The sequence below is a fragment of the Pararge aegeria genome, chromosome 8 (genome assembly GCF_905163445.1).
Source record: "Pararge aegeria chromosome 8, ilParAegt1.1, whole genome shotgun sequence".
NCBI classification, from domain to species: domain Eukaryota; kingdom Metazoa; phylum Arthropoda; class Insecta; order Lepidoptera; family Nymphalidae; genus Pararge; species Pararge aegeria.
This window is the reverse complement of record NC_053187.1, coordinates 1,717,975-1,728,149: the sequence shown is the minus strand read 5'-3', so window position 1 is coordinate 1,728,149 and position 10,175 is coordinate 1,717,975. Positions and strand designations below refer to the sequence as shown.

Below are 10,175 nucleotides of genomic sequence, written 5' to 3'. Positions count from 1 at the left end.
AGGATCACTACTTGTCTGTATCGGCCGGGCATTGATGGGAATGATCACTGTATTCTTTTTTGTTTATTTCGTTTTCTACATATTTTTGAGGGTTCTTTTATTTTATTAATTTTTTTTTTTTTTATTTTTTTTTAATTTTTTTTTTTTTTTTTAATTAAGTATTTATAGTAGCGTATTTGTATGTTTATATTTTTGTATATATGTATGGAATATATTTTATATTTTTGTACATATCTTTAATATGTAATGTTTAGTATATACTATGTTTTATGTTTTTTTTTTATGTCAATTTAGTTTTAAATCCTAATATTTAATTTTGTTTGTTGTACCACCTACTTATTTCTTATAACATTTTCTTGTATGCCTTTGGTTGCCTGGAAGAGATCGCTATTTAGCGATAAGGCCGCCAAATTGTACGTTCTACCTTATTGTGCTGTTGTATTTGTATGTCTGTAAATTTTCTCTGTGGTGTACAATAAAAGTGTATTCATTCATTCATTCATTCATTCATTCATTCATTCATTCATTCATCTCGAAGAAAGCTGCATGCCTGAGAGTTCTACATAGTGTCGTCAAAGTTGTGTGAAGTCCACTATAGCACTGGGCCAGCGTGGTGGACTACGGCCTGAACCACTTCTCATTGTAAGAAGAGACACGTGCCCTGTAGTGGGCCGGTAATAGGTTCATATGATGATGATAATGAAAAAAAAACAGTTCTTTTTTCCCTTTTCACCTTTTCACTTCTGAACTTTACATTGTCTTATTATCCTGTAAAGTTCACAAACATTTCCCACAGATTTTTCAAGCCGGAGTTTTGTATAAAATTTACATTCAAATTTATTCAATAATAATATAACATATATTTTTTTTTAATTTTTAGTTACAATTACTGCAGTAAGATAACTTACAAACATTCGTACTTAGCCAGTTTTTATAGGATGTCACGGAAAAAAAACAATAAAAACATGTCACCAAAAATTTTGCTCTCAATTTTCTCTCTCGTGTAAGTTAGATTAAAAGACGCTCAAAATAAAAAAAAGAACTTTCCCGTAAAACAAACCCCCAACATCTGTCGCAGACAGTGTGAAGTCGAGTTTTTCGGGAGCAAATTTATTCGGACCCCAAAAGAGTAAATTACAAGAAATATTTGTGCCACCAACTGTTCACTCCAATGGTTTGTAAAATTCTGCCGCTAGTAATACAAATTAGATAAATTTGATTTGTTTGCAAAAAGCTACTTACTATAATGGTTACATGGTCGTTAACTCTGGGTCTCATAAGTCACACAGTGGGCAATGGAGACAGCTATGCTCGGAGTATCTCTACGCGATCAAATAGGTAGCCGCTGGATCCAAGCGGCACAGAACCGTGGCATTTGGAACTCCCGACAAAAGACCTATGTCCAGCAGTGGACGTCTATCGGTTGATATTATGATGATTATGATAATGGTTATAATCTTGGGTGACACATATTCGACGGCCGACTGGCGCAGTGGGCAGCGACCCTGCTTTCTAATTCCAAGGCAGTGGGTTCAATTCCCACAACTGGAAAATGACTGTGTGACGAACATGAATGTTTTCAGTGCTGGGTGTTTATATGTATATTTTAAGTACTTGTGTGTGTTATTTATAAAAAATAATCACAGTCATCTTAGTACCCATAACAGCTTCGCTTACTTTGTGGCTACAGGGCGATGTGTGTATTGTTGTAGTATTATTATTTATTATATTCATATTGGTCATAATATCCTTTAAAACATGCGTGGCGACGTTTTTTGTTAATCTTCTTTTTATTCCACAAGGCACAAGTTAGCCCCTGACTGCAATCTCATCTGATGAGAAGTGATGATGCGGTCTAAATGGTAAAGGGCTAACCTGTCGGAGCTATGGCAGTTACATTAAACCCATATACCGGTTTCTATGCAAAATCGTTCCGGAAAGCTACTTCGCTCAACAGCACTAGTTTGTAGGGTGGTAACTAGCCACGGGCGAAACCTGCCAGACAAATCAAAAACAATCGAAAATAGTAGTAGTCGTAGAAGCTTTTCGGGACAGAGCTCGTCTGGGGACGTACTACCGCCATGCCATTAAATAGATGGCCCACGTGATGCTAAATGGAAAAACATCTTCCAAAAATAGAGCAACACTTTGTGGGGTATTCAAGAAACATGCCCGTCAAATTACTGCCCTGGATATGTCAACCTAATGATAATCCGGGATACAGCAATTCCATTTAGCGGCAGAAATACAGGAACAGCAAAACACGCCTAAAGTTCTAAAACTTAAAAAAGACATAAATTTACCTTTATTTTTTTTAATTATACTTTTTTAACAATATCCAATGCATGTTATATGTGAAAAGCATAATGAAACCGATATCCCATTTGAGTGAAATGTACAAATCCGTTCCGGGATGCTTCCAACTGCAACTCGAGGAATACGTAACTAGTTTACGCAACTGGAAACCGAGCGTGTGACACTTTGCTGTTCACAACTTACTCTCTTAATTATTTGCTTCCAAATAATATATTGAATAGAAGCGGTGATAGCGCATTGGGTAGGAGCGCGACTACACTGTCGGGGGGCCGAGTTCGAGTCCAGCTCACAACTCTAACTTTTCTAAGTTATGTGCGTTTAAGTAATTATAATATCACTTGGTTGTACGGTGAAGGAAAACATCATGAGGAAACCTGCATTCCTGAGAGTTCTTCATAACGTTCTCAAAGGTTTTGACGGCCGATTGGCGCAGTGGGCAGCGACCCTGCTTTCTGAGTCTAAGGCCGTGGGTTCGATTCCCACAACTGGAAAATGTTTGCGTGATGAACATGAATGTTTTTCAGTGTCTGGGTGTTTATATGTATATTCTAAGTATTTATGTATGTTATTCATAAAAATATTCATCAGTCATCTTAGTACCCATAACACAAGCTACGCTTACTTTGGGGCTAGGTGGCGATGTGTGTGTTGTAGTAGTATAAGTATAAAAAAAAGGTGTGTGGAGTCCACCACACTGGGCCAGCGTAGTGGACTAAAGACTTAACCCCTTCTCATTGGAGGAGACCCATGCTCTGTTGTGGATCTGTAATGAGTTGATGTGATGGTGATGAATATATTGAACCACTTAGAACATCTTAGGTATAGCTGCATCCATAGGCTAAGGCTTTGATTCTTCTTCGCTGGGTTAGTGCTTAAAATGTCGCCTTTCCCTGAGTATTGGGGTATTTGAAAACAAACCTTAACACCAGCCAGGATTTTGGAAAGTGACCGCTATCCACCCCATTGCCCGATGGCTTTAAATACCATCTGAATTAGCATTTTAAGCCATCGCCTAAACTCGCTAAATTTGGACGTGCTAATCAATGGAACTACCAGTTGGTATTTTTGTTTTGTATTTGATAGATTTTTTTGAGGAAGGTTCTATGTTTCTTAAAAGCCGAGCGAAGGTATTAATTCCGGGGACAGGCCATGTGACGTGGTCGGTTAAGTTATATGTATCTTGTGTAATAGTGAATGATAACAAAAAGAACCGTTTAAATTTGTTGTGGGCTTCTTCTTAGACCAGGGCGCGTTTGGAACCCTCGTAGCTTTAGTTTTAAGTTTACGATTGTAGTTATTGCCATCACTACTCACTGCTATGTACACATTTTGTATATAATCAACGCATCAAAAGTGCCAACTATGTGCCTATTTGAATAAAGAAATATTTGGCTTTGACTTTGACTTTGAAAGTTTGTATGACCACCGATTACTTATGAGCAGCTCTCTTCTTGAGCTGTGTTTTACGCCATTGGTTGCCTGGAAGAGATCGCTATGTAGCGATAAGGCCGCCAAATTGTATACTTTGCATTACATTTTTATTCACAACTTTCTGTATGTTTATGTGGTGTGGTGTTTATTCATTCATTCTATCATTCATTCATCAGGAATGGCCCAAGTCTTTGTCCGCTTACGATAACTAAGGGATACATTTTCCCATTCAAATCGCCACAACATCCCTTATTCATAGGGTTTTTTTATAAAAAACACATTGACAGGTATTTTATTTCAAACTATGCAAAGTAGGACACCGTTATATACAATACAATACTTTCATATACATTCAATAAAAAGCTATCATAATTTTAAGAATTAAAAACGACAATATTCAAACGATATATTAATAACTAATCAATTAACAATATAATTATAACTTACAATAAGTAGTTATCTAACTAAGTATACTCTTACTAGGGCTTCCAATTGACAGGCTGTCTTTGAGGTTTCACAACGCTGTAATGTACTGTCATTATGAATCTTATGTCAACGTTTTAAGACACGTTTTAGCATTTAAGAAAGTTTAATAAAGTTGTCAGTATCCTTTGTTGGATCTTTCGGAGACAAAGTGATATTCCGCGAAGCTCACAAAAGACATGTAAAAGTCTACTCACACGAGCCATTTCATGTAAACATCATAAACAACAATATCAAATTCGACATATCATTTCACCTTAAGAAACGACTAAAAGTGTTCTAGAATCAGGGTGCGGGCACAGTAAATCTATTAAATTAAAAAAAAAAACACATTCATATTTTTATCTTGTGAGAGATGAAAGCGGAGCCGGATGCTTCCAAGCAACCTTGTCATTAAGAAATTCATCAATTGTATAGTAACCTGACTGTAATAAATGTCTTGTAACATATTCTTTAAACCACGGTAATTTTTGACATAGCAATGCATGTAGGTCCAAGTAAAGTATTTACCGTCGTACAAGTTACTCTGGTTTGAAATACGCTTTCTGTAGAAATAAGAATCTTTATCCCCTTCAGTCTACACGCTGCTGTTTTAGGTGGGTCTCAAACAGTGACCCAGTAAATCTGCCCAATGTCTTCTATACATTGATAAAAATAATAAACAGAAAATGTTAAGAAAATTAATTGAATCAAACTAAGGTAATCATTGAAGGGCCAGTGTCATGAAAACCTACCAATCGCGGTAGGCGCTAGTTTGGGCAAGAGCTTGTGATTGATGGAGAGTAGTGTCTCTAAAAATTCGCAAACCACCGCGTAGGTGTGTATGCTGGAGGTATACAGGCGTAGAAATGTCTTGTCTCTTGATATTAGCCAAAAAATTCCGACACCACCGCATAGGTGTGTATGCTGGAGGTATACAGGCGTAGAAATGTCTTGTCTCTTGATATTAGCCAAAAAATTCGGACACCACCGCATAGGTGTGTATGCTGGAGGTATTAGCAATGTCTTGTCTCTTGATATAAAGCAACAAAGTCGCACACCACCGCGTAGGTGTGCATGCTGGAGGTATTAGTAATGTCTTGTCTATTGATATTGGGCAAAAATTCGCACACCACCGCGAAGGTATGCTGGAGGTAATAAATACAAAAAATTTCGCTAATTAGATATTTTTTTTAATTTTTGACCTGATAAAACGTGGCCTAAGTATAAACACTCTTAGATGGCTCGTTTAGATTTCAAAAGATATTGTTAGCGTCGATAAGAGCGAAGAATGTTTATGGCAAAATAAATAACTTTGAAGACAGCTACAGCCTTCGAACTTTGTTAATAGTACAGTTGTTTGTTTATTTTCGCTCGTGTGGGTATTTTTTAAATATACTATTCGTTAATTTTGGCGCTCATTTTGTTATTCTCTCTCAACTTAACTCATATAGTACCTGCCATCGGTTTAGTCAAATATATTATATTAGCTATTCCCGCGACTTTGTCTGCGTTAGTTATAGGATTTTAAAAATTCCTATTTTATAATTAATTGGAGCGGTGATAGCCCAGTTTGTAGGAGCTCGACTTACCTTCCAGGGGGCCGAGTTTGAATCTGGGATTCAAACTCGGCCTCCTGAGGTGATTTGCGCTTCAAGTAATTAAACACCACTTGCTTCAACGGTGAAGGAAAACATCGTAAGGAAACCTGCATGCCTGAGAATTCCCGAGAATGTTCTCAAAGGTGCGTAGAGTCCCCTTTTCATTGTGGGAGAAGACTCGTGCCCTGCAGTGGGCCGGCATTGGGTTAAGTGGATGACGATAAATTCCGCAGCATAGAAAGGCGACAAATTTTTATCCACCGATTAAGTCCCCTGACAAGGGATAAAAAGTACTTGTGCGCCTGCCATAAGCACGGCAATAAGATATAAAAGAATTAACCTCGTTTATTATTAAAAGTATATTATTGGTTAATTTACACGTCACGAGCCCATGCTCGGAGAGTTGATAAAACTGTGGGAGAAAATTTAGCCCTTTCCCCGGAATAAAATGTATCTTTTGCCGTCTCCAGGCTGCAAACTATTCCTATGCACAGTTCACTATGATAGGCAATGAAGCTATGTATAGGTAACAAATGATATTTTTTAATTTCACACTAGACTAACTTAAGTTTTTAGTTTTTACGTGATAGTATGTCAAAGTATTTATGTATGGTATATATTTTATATATTTGTACATATCTTTAATATATTATGTTTAATATGTTCTATGTCTTATGTTTATTTTATGTTAATTTAGTTTAAAGTTCTAATGTTTCACTAATGTTTGTTGCACCACGTACTAATTTCGTATAGCATTTTCTTGTATGCCTTTGGTTGCCTGGAAGAGATAGCTATTTAGCGATAAGGCCGCCAAATTGTACGTTCTACCTTATTGTGCTGTTGTATTTGTATCTCTGTAAATTTTCCGTGTGGTGTACAATAAAAGTGTATTCATTCATTCATTCTATCAAAGTCAAAGTCAAAATCAAATATTTCTTTATTCAAATAGGCATATAAATGGCACTTTTGATGCGTTGATTATATACAAAAAGTGTACATAGCAGTGGGTAGTGATGGCGATAACTACAATCGTAAACTTAAAACTAAAGCTACGAGGGTTCCAAACGCGTCCTGGTCTAAGAAGAAGCCCACAACAAACTAAGCCGGGTGTTTTTTTTTTGTTATCATCATCTCACAATGTCATTATAAATTATTAGAAGACTGACCTGGTTAGAGCAATAATTTACACCCAAGCTTTTTATCGATTACGTAGTCCTTTATACTATAATAGGACTTTTCTATAATCTTACGTTTAATACAAACTTTGAACTTTTTAAGAGACATCTCTGAGTTTTTCAACGACCATCATAATCCTGACCTAAGTAACGTCCCAAGACTGTAAATAGGCTTCTTCTTTTATAGGAGAGATAGCTTAAGATCATTGATCGACCATTCTGCTCCAGCGCAACTTGGCTTTCATTATTTTTGTCATATTTCATTGATAAAAAATTTACCCAACCACTAAATATATATCCGAATATTGGGGTGGACACCAACCAGTTTCCAACTTAAGGCTTGTACAGTGCATTATTTAACGCAATACCGATTTTGAATTTTAACCCAGGACTTTGTTATCCGAAATTGACATGCTAACCACTACACCAACAAAGAAGCTCGACAAGTTTATCTGATATCAAAAGATTAAAGCTAAGACTTTGATCCGTGTAAACCAACTTCAGACATCCTCAGCAGTTGTTTAGCCAGCTCAATCCGACTTACTCCGTCGTAACTAGGCCACAAGTCCACAACACCCACTAAAAGTTATAAAACTTAAGATTGAGTTATTAATATTAAAAAAAATTGTCCCATAAATTCGAACAGAATAAAGTCAGGGAAAAAAATAACAAAAGGCGTTTACAGAAAGCCCGTGGCGGTATCACAAAAAGAACATTTTTAATCAGAGCAAAATCTTTTGCAGCGACAGGAGTGAAATATTAAAGTAAAACAGAAACTTTTGTTCGCGCCCCACCCCCCTATTGTCACACGAGGGTAAACAAACCCCTACAGTACCTAGTACCCAACAATGTGTAATTACTTGGTACTTTTATGACTGCGCACTTTTAATACGCGGCGAAACAGCTGAAGTTATAGGGTTTTTTTTGGAAATTAAAAAAGTAAGCAGCAAACCATTCGCAATCTCCAATGAAACAAAGGGCAGTCTGAAATTTAAAAAGTTGAAGATAAACATAAACTGGCCGTTCATTAGATACAACTTCACAAGCCATGTATTCATCGTCATTATTCGGCTACATCTTTTTCATTATAAGAGAGCTATAAAAATCTGAGGAGTGGCTAACAGCCGACGTGTCAAGCGCTCTACAAATGAGGTCTACGGCCGCTCTGGCAATAGCGAACTCACTGAGAAGAAGAAGAAGATTTACAGCTACGTACGACTCTCCTTGCTGCTGCAAATTGGGATTTCTGGACGTTTGCCATAAAATAATAAAACAACTTTGACTGAGTTTTTACTAAAGAGGTATTTATTATACGAAGAAGCTGAATTTCTGGCTCATCTCAGTGGAATCTGCCTTCCGAACCGGTGGTAGAGTCACTACAAACAGACAAGATATTAGTACCGGAAGTTATTTGGCACGAGGTTCTGGATAAGAATATTCAAATCCGTAGTCAAACATATTGTCCAACATATACACATACGACATATACCAAGTATTCTTCACATAAAAAACAAGAAAACATCGGCAAGACAATTAATTAGGTTAATATTATTGCAATTTTTTTAGGATCCCCATATTTTTTGAAAATAAATTATAGTTTTTATTACTTGGTGATAGTTTAGCTTTCTTTTGGCGAAGAAATGAATAAAATCGATCCATTACTTTCGGAGTCTATTCGGTACAAACAAACAAAAAAAACTTTCGTAATATCTCAAATATATAATAAAATATAATAATATCAAAATATCAGTACTCGTATACGTAAGGTATTTTTCTTTTACGCGCTTATGGCATAAAGTATGTTTAAATCTTCAGAATAGAAACCATACATTGTAACCATATGTAATGACATACAATGTACATATAGCAAGACACACTGCAGTTGCGCATCATGCTGTATGGTTTCAAGCCATAGGTAATGCGACACTAACTCCTATTCCTTTTTTTTTCCTTTCACGCCTAAACCACTAAACCGATTTTTACGAAATTTGGTAGAGCAATAGACTAGAACTTGGAAAAGGAGATAGGCAACCTTTTGTTTCGTAAAAAAAGGCTTAAAGGGTTTCAAACAGCAAATGAAATGTTGTATGAAAGTTCGTCATTGACAAAAATTGACCCATGAAACTTTATATTTAGACATTTGACAACAACTAAATAAATACCTATTTGTTATAACGTTTTTAAAATTTCTACCTGTGTGGGGATGAGAGTAAGTACAACAGTCCATTCTAAGTCACCTAACCTTTAGTTCATGTCAGTTGTAATATGGTACAAGAAGAAACCAGATCTTACATAAATTACCTTTCGTAGAAAGAGCAAAAAGAGGTTGAAATAAGGGTGGTAAAAGTTTGTATATAATGTTCTCCGCGACTTCATCCGTGTATGTAACGTGGATGAAGGCACGGGGAACTTCCAGTGAAATATAAAACCTGGAATGGTGATTTTTTTTTTTTTGCCGACAATACACACATCGCCAAAGTAAGCGTAGCTTGTGTTATGGGTACTAAGATGACTGATGAATATTTTTATGAATAATATACATAAATACTTAGAATATACATATAAAAATCCAGACACTGCAAAACATTCATGCTCATCACACAAACATTATCCAGTAGTGGGAATCGAACCCACGGCCTTGGGCTCAGAAAGCAGGGTTGCTGCAAACTGCAGCGAACTGAACTGCATTTTAGGGAATATATCTGCGATCGTAGACCATAAATTCTAGTAATATGACACAGCAAAATCAACTAACCATCCATGGCTTAATAAAGCCTTCCCCAATAATACGAGGTAACCAGTAAAATGCATCGCCAAATCCTGCATTTATTATAATCTATTGTGGTCAGATTGTGACATATTTTGTTACCACAGCATATTCCACTGCCTCAAAAATCCACTGCAGATGATTAAAATATATTCAATACTATACGATACTAGCGGTCCCTCGCGACTTCGTACGCGTACAAGTCAACCTTAAAAGATAGACATATGCTGTGGCAGACTTTTTTTTAAGAATATGTAAATGGAAACAACTTTGTGATACATAATTTGATAGAAACTTTTAGCGTCTACACTCAAAAGAAAAAAAAACACCTCTGATTTTGAAACAATCTCCATTGGTGCTTTGCTCCGATTGGTCTTGGCATGATGATATATAATCTTTAGCCTCCCTGGATAAATGGGCTAT

General features: G+C 36.3%; 1 protein-coding gene across 1 annotated transcript in view; it reads right to left on the bottom strand.

The window, feature by feature from the left end:
- Nucleotides 1-5,225: 5,225 nt before the first annotated feature.
- Nucleotides 5,226-10,175, bottom strand: part of LOC120625964 (peroxidase-like) — a 54,285-nt gene continuing 49,335 nt past the window's right edge. Inside the window, exon 13 of the mRNA XM_039893243.1 lies at nucleotides 5,226-5,357. Coding sequence (XP_039749177.1) covers nucleotides 5,226-5,357 — 132 coding nt within the window. The remainder of the gene's footprint in view (nucleotides 5,358-10,175) is intronic.